This window comes from Rhineura floridana, chromosome 13, assembly GCF_030035675.1.
Source record: "Rhineura floridana isolate rRhiFlo1 chromosome 13, rRhiFlo1.hap2, whole genome shotgun sequence".
NCBI lineage: Eukaryota > Metazoa > Chordata > Lepidosauria > Squamata > Rhineuridae > Rhineura > Rhineura floridana.
In genome coordinates this window covers 2,829,970-2,844,300 of record NC_084492.1, presented here as the reverse complement: position 1 = coordinate 2,844,300, position 14,331 = coordinate 2,829,970, and the positions used below count along the sequence as shown (strand labels likewise).

The 14,331-nt window shown below is 43.7% G+C and overlaps 1 protein-coding gene across 12 annotated transcripts in view; it reads right to left on the bottom strand.

Annotated features, from left to right (window-relative positions):
• CNOT1 (CCR4-NOT transcription complex subunit 1) overlaps nucleotides 1-14,331 on the bottom strand; it is a 114,410-nt gene that overhangs the window by 36,887 nt on the left and 63,192 nt on the right. For all 12 annotated transcript variants that reach the window (XM_061594120.1, XM_061594114.1, XM_061594119.1 and 9 more), the window contains 7 exons: nucleotides 14,024-14,254; nucleotides 12,001-12,141; nucleotides 11,248-11,427; nucleotides 2,053-2,169; nucleotides 1,729-1,839; nucleotides 1,049-1,126; nucleotides 424-601 (listed from right to left, as the gene is read on the bottom strand). In XM_061594120.1, coding sequence (XP_061450104.1) covers nucleotides 424-601; nucleotides 1,049-1,126; nucleotides 1,729-1,839; nucleotides 2,053-2,169; nucleotides 11,248-11,427; nucleotides 12,001-12,141; nucleotides 14,024-14,254 — 1,036 coding nt within the window. The remainder of the gene's footprint in view (nucleotides 1-423; nucleotides 602-1,048; nucleotides 1,127-1,728; nucleotides 1,840-2,052; nucleotides 2,170-11,247; nucleotides 11,428-12,000; nucleotides 12,142-14,023; nucleotides 14,255-14,331) is intronic.

Here is a 14,331-nt window from a genome sequence, read left to right as displayed (position 1 = left end):
ATCAATCATAGCCACAAACATTTAACAGGCTAAAATTTAGTTGGGGAAATCAGTTACTTATTGACTGTTATCAGTAAAGATTGTTTTCCTGCACCTGACACCAGAGCTGTCATTTGAAAGGCAAACTGGAAGTGGGTGAACTACTTGTGTAGAATAGGACACTGAAATTTACTGTATCCCTATTATTTGGTGGGAGAGCATTTTGTGAAGAGTTACTCTGCCCATCAGTCCCCAGAAGAAGGGCTTAACTGAAATCCCTATCTCCACTGGTGGGAGAGTTTCCTCCCAGTATGAAACAAGCTGTAGTACTAATAATACTAACAGTAAGATAACAAATAACAGAAAGAAGGCTCTTTACTAATCAACATGCAAGGTGCAGACTATATTTGCACAATGCAGGGAAGAATCATCTGTGGCACTTACTGGTGGTTGTAATTGGCGGTAGCTCTTCTGGTTGTTTTATATCTTTCTTAGGAGCAGATAACTGTTCATCCAGACTTTTCAATCGATCCTTGTCTTTCAGGAGGTTCCCAGGTTTCAGTTCACTGATGTCTAGGGCAAGGTTCTTGCAGAGAACTTCAATTTCAAACTTCAGATTCAGCTGTGCAATATTTCAATTATTTCAGGTTTTAAAATGTAATTATTTCAAGCTATGTTGACAGTGAACTTCTGCTATTTAAATCTTAAGGCAAGTTCTGAAGAGCTACATGCTTCAAGGCAAACATTCTGGATGAAGGAAAAATCCATTAGAACAGATGTGGGGAGCTTGTGGCCCTCCAGATGTCATTGAACTACAACTCCCATCACCCCTGGCCATCGGCCATGCTTGCTGAGAGTTGTACTTCAGCAATATCTGGAGGGCCAAAGGTTCCCCAACCCTGCCTCAGAACATGTCTAAGCAAGGCCTGTATTTTATCTGGGGAAAGCCAATTTTCATTTTCATTAAACTGGCCACTGTTTACCAGCTAAGCTCAAATCTCCAAGGAAATGCACTGTGACAAGTTGTTCAAAACAAACCAATGTTGAGGAGCACAAAAGTTCAATTTACTTTTAAGTCATGTTCCTGGTGCAGCTCTGCTAGTACATTCATGATTGCCATGGTCCAAGGATTCGGAGGCCTGAAAACCTACAAAAAGGAGCAGAAAGAACAAGTTAACAGCTAGTTAATGGGTGTTCAAACATGCTAAATCTTTTAACACAATGGAAATGCAAGGCTGTATCCTTGAAGCCAGAGCAGGGAACCAGGGGGCCTCCAGAAGTTGTTGCTACCACCATCCCTAATCACTGGTGATGTTGCGGCCCAGCAACAACTGGAGGACTACAGCTTCCGCATGCCCTTGAGATACTATTAAAATAAGGAATCCACACTGTGCAACACTTTTAATATAGAGTGCTGATTTTGAGTTTGTTACTTGCAGGGCTGCACCTGCCAGTAGGCAGAGTAAGGCAGCAGATGTTGGTGGGTATGGGGGCAGTAGCCCCCACTGGCCATTTCCCTTTGCTCAGGAACACAGCTGAGTGTGCCACAGTCTGCTCTGCATCTCTTAAACAGCCTGTTGCCCTTAGCTGCAGTGGATGACACTGCCCTATCACCAGTATCAAGGGAAAATTCAACTGAAAGTCCATTTATCGTCTCTCTGTCTAATGGGAAAAGCATTGCCTTGTCCTTTGCCTTGGCAGGAAAATGTCTTGGACCTGTGCTGTCTACTTGCCTTCCATCAGACTTACCACACTTCTTACACTGGATTCCAAGACTTTAGCAACAAATGGCACAACATATAGCAGTTCTTGCTGTCCCTTAACATAAGCCTCCAGCAGCAAGGATTTCACATCCAAGTCCTAAAATAAAAGTAGTGCAAATTAAACCCAGTAATGGACAGAGCAGAGAGGAGTCAAACCCACAAATCAGATTCCTTTCTTTTTTAAGTTTGCCTTATTTTCTACATAGATTTTTGTTTTTGCTGAATTACAAAAAATAAACCAATAAATCAAGATGTTTAAGGATGTTTTCTAGATCCACAGTTTCTGCTTTTCCCTCCCACCCAGTCTCACCGTGTGCAAGATGGGTTTATTTTTAGCCAGCGTGATCATCCCCAGCCAGTGACCCAGGTTCTTCAGCAAGGACCGGTCTGAGAAGTTGGCAGCAGCTTTATCTGATGTGAGTAGCACCTAAAAGATTTTTTTTCAGAGAAATGAAATCTTAGCGAACAAGAAGGCATGGTAAATGCACAATACTACATTAACTGTCTTCAAATATGGTCGGAATTCCTGACTATGCTTTCTGTGTTCATGGAGATCACTTTTCCTAGAAAGGCAAACTACTGGTTTGGGGCCCTGAAGGACAGTTGGATACAATGCTATACTGTGGCCCATCCATAGCACAGGAATCAAGGTAGTCCACTCACACATAATGGATTACTTTGCTGGTCAAATTTAATTAGTTTTCCAATTAGCAGCATCTAGCTCTGTTCACTGTTTTATAGCAGAATTCTACGAAGACAGTAGTAGGCATTGGAGAATGTACTCGTTTGCTTTACAGTGCCTCCCTGGAAGCAAATATTTTCAGTTAGGATTCATTTCACTTCCTTTTGAATTCTCCACTTTGAATTCACAGAATTCATCAAGCCCATCACAGTTGCATATTTAATGTGGGCCCTTTCTCCTTTGTCCAAGTTTTAGATTTTTTACACAGAACCTTTTGCTGCTCCAGTGAAGAGCTCCATACAGACATTCATTCCTTACGAACACTATTAAAGTAAGACTCTCCATAGCCTCATCTTAACATAAGTTGTCATGATAATGAAAATCCAGAAGAGCACTGGGCCAAATCAGAGTGAATGCTAAATCCTGGTTTAGCATTATAGGAATGAGCCTTGAGCTTGCCCGCTCTCCCCTCTGCTTGTTCTCTGTATATGTGAAGAGAATCTTTAGAACGGATATCTGAACTTGAGTAACTGTGGCTTGCTCGAATTATGGTTAGAACACCAAAGCATGGTTTTATCCTGGTTTGTTCCAGCTAACCACAGTAGAATAAAATGGAGTTTTTATTTACCGTGAATTTATGTTTGATGTTGGCAATAGATGCCATTCTATTATAGGGATGACATCTCTCACTGGATTTACAGGCAGGATCTATAATCCTTTTGCCTCTTCTCCAGGGGATGGAGTTGTGCCACCCTCCAGTCCAACTGGCGGAGCAAAGAACGACCCCTCAACCCCAAACCAATGAAGAACATAACAGTCCCATGCTCCATTGACAGGAAAGACTCTGAGAAACAAACGCTAAGAAAAAGGGTAGCACAGCCAACCACATAGCCAACATACATATCAACAGGCAGAACAATGGACAGAGACAACCTAAACACGCTAATGATGTAGGACAGAGGCAGAAATCCTAAGACACCTCACCCACATCAAGCCAACAGAGAATGTAGAGATGGGGAGAATGTACTCTGCTGCCAACATCAAACAGAAATTTTAAAAAGCATGATTTCCATTTTTGCCTGTTGGCAGCGGAGGACATTGTATTATAAGGATGTACCAGAGCAGTCCCATCTTGCCCTGGTGGGCTTCATCTGTTCCAAAATTACTGCTGAACCCTCTGTAGCACATTCCTGCCAAACACTGCATCAGCTGATGGAAAACTATTTATTTTGCAGTGTTTGACAAAAGTGTGCACGGTAGCCCATGTGGCAGCTCTGCCGATGTCTAAAACTGGAAAATTGCCTTTGAAAGCAGAGGCCGCTGCCCCCTGGACTGAATGTGCATTGGGACCACCTGGAGGGTCTTTGCCCCAGATAGAGTAAGCATGATAGATTGCTGAGCACAACCACCAAGAAATACAAAAGGAAACTTTTCCTCCCTAGACAGTTCGGAGAAGGCAACCAAGAGAGACTCTGAATGCCAAAACTCTAGCGTCTGATCAAAAAAAAATGTCAGGGCATGATGAACATCCAGAGAATGCTTCAGGGAACAGGAAGGATTCAGACAAAAAGAGGGAAGGACAAATTCCTGTGTTCAATAAACACTCAAACACAGAGTTTACCATGGGTAAGAATGATGGATCTGGACGCAGAACCACCTTGTCTTGATGGAAGACCCACAACTGGGGACTGGATGATGGGGCACCCTGTTCCAAGAGACGCTGAGCAGGTGTAACAGCAACAAGGAAAACGGTTTTGAAAGTCATTATGTTCAAGGGGAAAGTGGCCATGGGCTCAAATAGAGCACTGGTCAACACAGACCAAACCTAGCTGAGGAACCAAATGGGAAACTGATTAATCACCTGGGAGAAATAAGAAACACTTCTTTAATAAACCTCTTATAAAGCGGATGTGATGAGCGAACCTGATCCCCTCCCCAAACTGAAAAATATGCTACTCAGAGCTGCCTCCTGTCTCTTAGTAGTGCTGGTGCTCAACCCTTTGTCTGCTCCAGCCTGCAAAAACCCAAAAAAGTCAGCTACCTCCCTAGACAAAGGCTCCACCCATTCCCTGGAACATCAGGATAAAAACGCCTTTCCAAGTAGTGCAACAAATCTTATTACTGGATGCCTGCCTGGATTCCAAGACCTTCACAGTAAACCACAACCTGGTTAGAGCCACTCAGCCTCCAGGCTATCAGCTGGACTAGCTCCAGCCTGGGATGTATGACAGGCCCTTGAATCAACAGATTCTGATGCAGCAGCAGCAGACCCCCACACAACATGTTCACCAAATCAGGAAACCATGGCTGCTGAGGCCAGTGAGGAAGCATAAAGATCACCTTTGCTCAGTTCTGAAGAATCCTCTGCAGACAAAATATGGAAAAGGCATGCACCGGATCTGATGGTTAAAGGGCCTCCAGTACACCCATCCCCCAAGTCACTGCACATGGTATACATGAGAGAAACATCTCTGAGCATTCATTGGAGAGCCAAACAGATCCACCACTGGCTGTCCTACAGATTCACCACTGGTTGTCCTAAATAATCCCCTATCATCCAAAACACCCACGGATTCAACTGCCACTCCACTTATTTTATAGCAGTCTGACTTGGTCAATCTGCCTCCAGATGCACCAGATGTTTGGCCCTCAGAGAGAGCAGACTGTGCTCTGCCCAGTAGACTGCTAACCTCAAAAATCAGCACTGGGGATAAAGTTCCTCCCTGCTTGTTCACATAGCCTTCGCTGAGACATTGTCCATGCAAACAAGTGGGCGTGCACCCTGATCTTCAAATGCCTTCAGACCCAGTCAAAGAGCCCAAAGCTCCAACATGTTGATGCTCAGCTGAGACGCCTCCATGATTCATGTTCCCTGCATCACAGTGTCCAATGTCTGCTCCACAGCCAGAGAGACGTGTATCCGCCTAAGCATCACTCACTGAGGCTCCTCCAAGCTCACACCCTCTATTAGATGCCGAAGAGCCAACCACCAGCAGAGTTTCTGTTTCAGACACATGGGGATGGAGAAAAGCTTCTGGTGAGCCGCTATTTGGTTATGAAAGGACAACAGAAGCTGTTGGATACTGTGGGAATGGAATTGCATCCAATGCACAAGATCGTAAGAGGATATCAGAAGCCGCTGAAGCCAATGATATGAGATCCATCTCTGCTGATGACCGCACTTCGAGAATAGCTCTGGTAATCTCCACACCCTCTGGAGTGAGGCATGTATGATGCAATGCATGTTGAACTGCACCCGGAGATGGATGAGAGCATGGGAGTCAGTGAACTTCTCTCTGCTTCAGTGAGGGGCTTCTTATTAGGCTTCGAACAACGGTATCATCTAAATATGGATGAAGACAAAAAACTCGTCTGGAGGAAGGCCACCAATGCCACCAGTACCTTGGCAAAGACCCTGGGGGCTGAAGAAAGACCAAAGAGCAGCACTCAATACTGGTAGTGTCTGCTGTTGTAGCTGAACCCGAGGAAGTGATGCTGAGACTTTTGAATGGGAACATGAAGTTATGCCTCACAGAGGTCTATGGAGATAATCCAATCTCCTCTTCTTAGTGCTGCAATAAACGACCTCAGAGTTTTCATTTGGAACTGTCTCTTGGCTATCCAGTTGTTGAGCAGGTCCAGAATGGCCTTGATGTCTCCATACCTTTTTGGCAAAAAGAAAACAATGGAATAGACCTCAAATCTCCTCTGCAAGGAAAGGACTTCTATGGCCCAAATATCCAGCAGATGTTTTATTGCCAGCAGATACTAACCGTGCTTGTCAGGATCTCTAAATTGCAGGGTAGGAACAAGAGATTGTGTGGTACACTGTCAAACTCCAGGGAGTAGCAATGTGTCACCATGTCCAAGAGCAGCTATATGTCACCATGTCCAAGGTCACCTCCCCACACTGGTGGGCAAACTGAAACAAACAGGCCTCCACCAGTCCCATCATGCAAGCCAGAAAGTCATGCAGGAGGGGGCTTCATACAGCCTTTGGAGAACTTTGAGGAGAAGGAAGGAATTTCTCCAGTTCTAACAGAGGGATGTCCACCTCCTTTATGTGGGCACCCCCAATGTGGCCTATAACAGGAAAAAAAACCCTTGGGTACGAAAACTGCCTGTAGGGATGAAAAACTGTGGCTAACGCCCCTTGTGATGGTTCTTCCTCACAGAAGAAAATGCCTTCCCTTTATCTCTTGTCTCTATAAAGTGCTCTTGTAAATGGCTCATCGAATAGCTTAGCCCTTGGAAAAGGCATACCAATGAGCCTCACTTGCTACGCTGCATAAACCTCTAACTGGTGAAGCCAATTATTATGCCTTGCCACTGTGGTAGCAGGAATAATTCCAAAGGACTAACCTCAGAGGAGACAAGAGCAGCCACTGGTGGAATCATAGCAGGAACCCAAAGTATGACACTCTCAGAGAAATTATAGTGCCTCTTACTGACTCTACACACCAATTTGTCTTTGTTGGGACGTGTCCATTTTGCTTTCCATGCATTGTCTAAAACCTGTGAAAAAGGCATCAAGGTAGACTTACTGAACAGAAGGAAAGGCTTTCTTTGTGCCAACTGAGGTAGAAGTCACTGAGTGCTGAGGGGCAGCCTCCTCTGCAGAAAGCTGGAGCACCCTGCAGACCTTGATTAAGAGAGGTTGAAAAAGCCTGATTTAAGCAGTCTGGGCTAAGTAGGAACCACTTCCAGTTCCTCACCCAACAATCCCCCCTCATCTTGACAAGGGTGGGAATTACAAAGCTCAGAATCAGAAACCCCTCATGACCAGGTACCACCTGACCCCCACACCCTCCGAAGCACTGGCCTGCTGGACAGCAGAGATGTCTGGTTCAGTAACAGCAGGAGAGGCCCCCAAAACTATCACCACAGTCTGAGGAACAGACAAAACATGGGGGGTCAACATGGACTGTTGTATGGATACCATCACCCTAGACCTCTTATCAGGAGGTTCTCTGGAAGAGGAGCTATCAGATGAAGAGGATCTGTGAGACCTCCTTCTCTTGCGATGCTCTGAACAAAATTTGTGTCTGTGTCTAGAGCTGTGGCCTCACAGGTCCTTAGGCCTTTTCTTGTCTGAGATGATAGCCATCCTCACAGAACCTTGAATCTCTGAAAAGATACAAGAGTCTATCTAGCATAAAACATCTGAGAATCCACCCCCTGAAAGAAACTGTCTTCCTCTGAAAAGATGCAGCACTAGCCCCTTCACTGTGCATGCTGGGAGAAGGGGAGACTGCAGTCCACTTGCAAGCAATGGTGGGAAGAAAGACACCAGAGTCAGGGGTGTCCCCTTCCCAGCCACAAACATGCTGGCATGCAGAATTGCTAGCCGGTGAAACCATGTGCAAAGCCAGCCATTCTGTTACGCTGATAATCAAAAAGGGTGGGACCACTCAGGCAGTTAATGCGGAAGGCTGCCTCACCACCCCGACAGCAACAATCTGACTGTTCTATAATGAGAGCAGAAAGAGAGCTCACAAGTAGTACAAAATCAATGTACTGAGGGAAGAAAACCAGGGAACCCGCTTGGTTCCAGGGAGTGTGGAAATTGCCGGCCCACAGCTAAGCTACTGAGAAAGGCAAGTGAACAGATGAGCAGCCGCAACCACCAAGCACGCTACAAGTTAAGTGGTGCAACTGCTTGCAAGAAAATGGCACTCCAGCCTTTTTACAGAGATGCCACTAGCACTGTTCTCAGCTGCCACACAACAGTATACCTGGGAACAATAGAATAGTAGAGTTGGAAGGGGCCTATAAGTCCAACCCCCTGCTCAATGCAGGAATCCAAATCAAAGCATTCCCAACAGATGGCTGTCCAGCTGCCTCTTTAAGGCCTCCAGTGTCGGAAAGCTCACTACCTCTCTAGGGAATTGGTTCCATTGTCGTATGGCTCTGTTAGGAGGTTTTTCCTGATGTCCAGTCAAAATCTGGCTTCCTGCAACTTGAGCCCATTATTCCATGTCCTGCACTCTGGGACGATCGAGAAGAGATCCCGGCCCTCCTCTATGTGACAACCTTTCATGTACTTGAAGGGTGCTATCATATCTCCCCTCAGTCTTCTCTTCTCCAGGCTAAACATGCCCAGTTCTTTCAGTCTCTCCTCATAGGGCTTTGTTTCCAGTCCCCTGATCTTCTTTGCTGCCCTCCTCTGAACCCGTTCCAATTTGTCTGCATCCTTCTTGAAGTGCCGAGACCAGAACTGTACGCAGTATTCAAAATGAGGCCTAACCAGTGCTGAATAGAGGGGAACTAATATTTCATGCGATTTGGAAACTATACTTCTGTTAATGTAGCCTAATGTAGCATTTGCCTTTTTTGCAGCCACATTGCACTGTTGGCTCATATTCAGCTTGTGATCAACAACAATTACAAGATCCTTCTCACATGTCATATTGCTGAGCCAAGTATCCCCCATCTTATAACTATGAATTTGGTTTCTTTTTCCTAAGTGTAGAACTTTGCTTTTATCCCTGTTGAATGTCATTCTGTTGTTTTCAGCCCAATGCTCCAGACTATCAAGGTCCCTTTGAATTTTGTTTCTGTCTTCCACGGTATTAGCTATGCCCCTCCAATTTTGTATCATCTGCAATTTGATAAGCATGCTTTGTACCTCCTCATCCAAGTCGTTAATAAAAATGTTAAAGAGCAGTGGGCCCAGGACCGAGTCCTGTGATACCCCACTCGTTACTTCCACCCAGCTTGAGAAGGAACCATTGATAAGCACTCTTTGAGTACAATTCTGGAGCCAACTGTGGATCCATCTGATAGTTGTTTTATCCAGCCCACATTTAGCTACCTTGCTAATCAGAATATCATGAGGCACTTTGTCAAGAACTTTGCTGAAGTCGAGATATATTATGTCCATAGCATTCCCACAGTCTACAAGGGAGGTTACCCGATCAAAAATGAGATGAGATTAGTTTGGCAGAATTTGTTCTTCATAATCACTGCATTGTTTTCAAGGTGCTTACAGACTGACTGCTTTATAATCTGCTCCAGAATTTTTCCAGGGATTGATGTTAGGCTGACTGGTCTGTAGTTCCCCAGTTCCTCCATCTTGCCCTTTTTGAAGATAGGGACAACATTAGCTCTCCTCCAGTCATCCGGCACTTCACCGGTCCTCCATGATTTTGCAAAGATAGTAGACAGTGGTTCTGAGAGTTGTTCAGCCAGTTCCTTCAATACTCTAGGATGCAGTTTATCGGGCCCTGCAGATTTGAACTCATTCAAAGTGATTAGGTATTCCTTGAGTGTTTGTCTATCAATCTCAAGCTCCAATCCTGCCCCTTCTACTTCATGTTTCCCGGGAGGGTCACAGATCCTTTTTTGGGAGAAGACTGAGCCTAAGTAGGAATTGAGCACTTCTGCCTTTTCTTTGTCATCTGTTATCATTTTGCCATCCTCATTGAGTAGCTGTGCCACCATTTCTTTTCTCTGTCTTTTACTATGGACATACCTGAAGAAAGCTTTTTTGTTGCTTTTAGCATCCCTTGCTAACCTCAGCTCATTCTCAGCTTTAGCCTTCCTGACACCATCCCGGCAATTCCGTGATACCTGCCTGTACTCTTTCTTTGTGTCCTGGCCTTCTTTCCACTCCCTGTATGTGTCCTTTTTTGTTTTCACGTCATCTCTAAGCTTTTTGTGAAGCCACATTGGCTTCTTCTGTTGTTTCCCCCCTTTTTTCCTTGTTGGAATTGCTTGCCATTGCACTTTTAGAATTTCCTTTTTTAGAAACTCCCACCCATCTTGGACTCCTTTTCTCATTAGGGTGGGTTGCCATGGAACCATACTTACCACAACAACCGTACCACAACAAGCTGAGAGTGCTGCAAATGAAAACGGCTGTAACTGCACAGAGAAAATGGTGCTCCCACCTTAATTATGGCCCACAGCACAGGGCAAGCCCTGGCAAGCCCCAGGAGCTTCACACAGCCTGCAGCCGCAGCTGTTGAGAGAAGGGAGGAAGCAGTAGTTCCACGTCCACAGAGACCACCCACACCAATTCGAAGTTTGGCTAGAGAAGCACAGGGCAAACCCCAGCAGCTGCCAATGTACCTCACAAGGCTCTCTCCACAAGATCTCCCTTCCTACATTCCACTAATGCTAAAAAGCCCTCACAAACCTGAACGTGGAAGAAATAGTATGGGGAGAGAGAAACATGAATAAAATGCACACACGCACAGTCACTCTGATGAAAATCAAAGGAGAGGAGAGAACAACTCACAAGGAGAAAAAAATATGAGAATTACCACTATTTAGCACGCTAGAGAACTCCAACTGTCAGTGATCCCAGGCAGGGTCAGACTGGAGGACTCCTCCCCCTGGAAAGCAGGCAAAAGGATTCTGGACTCTGCCTGTCAATCCAATGGGACGCATCATCCATGTAACAGAACGTCTTTCACTGCTAACAGGCAAACTATAATTGCCCAAGTTTGGATGTCATGGAACTGCACTTAGTTCTGAAGTGAAAACGGATGTTTTCCATTTCCTCCTTACATGTGTGAAGGAGAGGGGGAAAGGGAGCGCTTGAATCCAAAGCTCCTGAAGGCCAATCCCATAATGCTAAATCATGAGGTGACTGAAGTCTTTTCATGCTACTGCACAGAGCATTATAACTGGCAAGAAGGGGGCCATCTAGATCAAAGTCTCTCAATAAGCCATTAATTAAAAGTTACTACAATGGAAATCCCAGCGAGACAGATTTAAAATCAATGCATTCTCATATTTCAGTTACATTTTGATATTAACTCCACTCTACTCTTGCAAGGCACAAGACATATGAAAGAGCAACTGAGGAGCACCCACCTTGATATTTCTGTAGGTTTCACTGAGAACCATTTTGTTGAATTCTGGATTCTTAAGCGTGTCAAGGAAATTTGAATAAAGGCTGTGGAAATTTGGCTCAATACTAACTCTCTTCATCACAAGATATTGTGAAACCCAAGGCATGAACTCCTCTTTCACTGTTTCTTTCAGTTCTTCAACCTGTCTCCATAAACGTATATTAAAGAGAAATGGGTCAATGAAAAGACTCACAAGCATGATGAATTCTAATGATCAGAAATACACTCCTGAAAACTTTCAAGATACCAAGACCAGGAGCCTGACTTGCACTAATAGGTTTGCTAATTCCAACACTTTATTTCCTAAAGTAAGACAAAGAACCAGACTCTTTATTCCCCTCTTGCTAATTCATCATGAACAATGTTATATGGACTCTGAACTAGAAATATTATGAGCCAAGAAAATCAGAATTCTGTGACCTCTAGTCATGCAAATGGAATGTATTTGCAAAATTATTCTTCTTCTGATTGTGAGGACTGCCAAAGTGGTAAGCAGGCACTAAAGCATCTACTCTATGCTCACTGGAAACCTCCGGCTTGAGATTTCACTAGGCTTTCCCCATATACTTTGGAAGCCATAAGTGATAAAAACTCAATAACAGAGTCTCTTGTGTGCACAGACAGACATCACGATGTGAGCTAGTTCTCTCTCTACCTTTGTGAGATTCACTCTAGGAACAGAAACAATCGGGACTAAATGTGGTGCAATACTTGCCTTCTGAGTCATGTTGGATTGAGACAGGTTGTTGAAGATAAAAGCAATCTTTTCCTGCACATTCTCAGGGGGTTCAACAATTCTCTCTGTTTGATCTGTGGCCACTAGCAGAGTATCAATGTTGGTTGTATTAATAGAAGGCTGCAGAACAATGATTTAAGGAAGTGAGCTGTTAAGGATGCAGCTGTCCATGAACTTATGCCACTAAACAAACACTACATATGGTGCTAGTCACTATTTCACAGTACAGTACAGTTACAGTACAGTAAGAGTCAACTGACGTTATGGTAATCTGTAAACCACCTGGAGTAAGGTTTTTACTCAGATGGAGCAACAGAACAGTGAAAGACAAGATGACCATTAAATGTCTTAAAGAGGGAATTTAAGGTAACAAGGAGCAACAAAGCAGAGAGGATGACACTGAGAAAGTACGGCACAAAAATTCACAACAGTGAACTCTTTAGGTAGACAATGTAGGAAGAAGTGAGCCCAAAAGGTGAGATTGGCTAAAGACACATAACTTTGATGTTACTAAAAAGCTGAATGAAAAGACTCCAGAGAGGAAGTGAATTTTGACTTGTCATTAAGTTTTGTGGTAAGGGTAAGAGCAGTTCACTTTGAAATAAAGCTCCCAACTGCTGTAAGAAGGACTGGATATCTTTTTCAAAACAAGAAGTGAAGGAGTAATCTCCCTCCTTCCCAGGACCATAACCAAGCTAAACACACTGAACTCATAATAAAACAATAATTTTAAATACAATACTCAAAGTGATCATGGCTAAATGATTACAAGAAAGAGGAAAATCCCTGCAAGTCCGTAACCTGGGGTAATATGTGTTCTAATATCTCTCCCACAACTGAAGGAGATAAACTTACCATTCACAAAAGCAAAAATTTCATAGTAAATGTAATTTCCTTCTCTTGGTTGGTAGGAGAGAGCAGTTTGCTTCAGAATATCTAAGAACAGTAACTGTTGTAAAAGCACCATCCATTACTTTTAGCATAAAGTGTCTCTAAAATGGTTTACAACCACCAATTATGAATCACGTTTTTTAAAAAATCCTAAAACAACAAATACCAAAAAAAAAAAAGCAGCAATGAAATATAAATTTAATAAAAGTCATTTATATTTATTAAAAGTTTGGGTGAATAGGATGAAAATGGCCTCAGAAGATCTTAACTGCTGGAACATGTTCGTATGTCCTTTAGATATCCTAGTCCTGGAACGCTCATATTTTTAACTGTAGCTAGAAAGAAACGGGAAGACAACCCAAATCTTTTAGAATCTTTTATTCTGGGAATGAAGGAAGAATTGCTCTCCCACTTCCTCTTCCTTTATGGAAAAACAAATCCCAGCTTTGCTTGCAGCAGTAGGAGCTTCACCCCCCCCCCAAATAAACTGCTCTCTCCCACCAACTGAGAAAAGGGACAAACCAGCAAACAATGAAACTAAAATTATAAGCTCAGCCTGGACAAGTAAGAGAGAAGATCCAGATGCAACATGATGACCCCAAAGGAAAGAAACTTAATGAACATGATGAGCCCATGGTGAAAGAAACTTGAGCACAACTGTAGTAGTAAACAATAGGAGCAGGCCATTCCTACTAATGCTGTGGCAGACCAAGCAGTCCAACTGCCCATTTAAGGCATGATGATAAGGAAGGAACCAAAGTATCAACAAAGATAACTGTTTGGCTAGCATGATGGATGGATGGATAGAAGGAAGAATAAAATCACAAAACAACTGAAAAACCAAGAAAGACAAATGGCAGATAATTATCCAGATGCAGCAGACCCAGCCAACAAAGAAAGCCCATCCTTTTAAGACTGTAAATTTGATTAAAATGTCGGGGTTGGGGCTTGCTATAAACATGTCAACATAAATATATTCATCATAAACAGCACTCACAAATCATTAATTGCGGTTTATCTTTATAGTTTTACTCTGAGACTTACTCCTAAGAGAACTCATCCATGTAAAATCCTATTCTGTTCTCTCCAGTAAACTGGCTGATGTACTTACCGGCACATCCTTCTTGAAACTGACTCGACCCACTGGAGTGATTGTTGTCTTTGCCACAGTAGTGGTGGTAGTGGAGGTGGTGACTATAGTGCTAACTTGACCAGCAACAGGAGTTTTTGCTGGAACCTGGGCCTGGGCCTGGGCCTGGGCAAGTGCAATACTTCCAGGGGTGGTGATTGATCCCTGCATCTTCACAGGAGGATCTCTAGACTGCTGTCCATATTCAATGTACTAAAACACACAAGAAGTATACAGCTCTTAAGACTCATATGCAACCACAGGCACATAACAATTCTTAGAACTGCCTT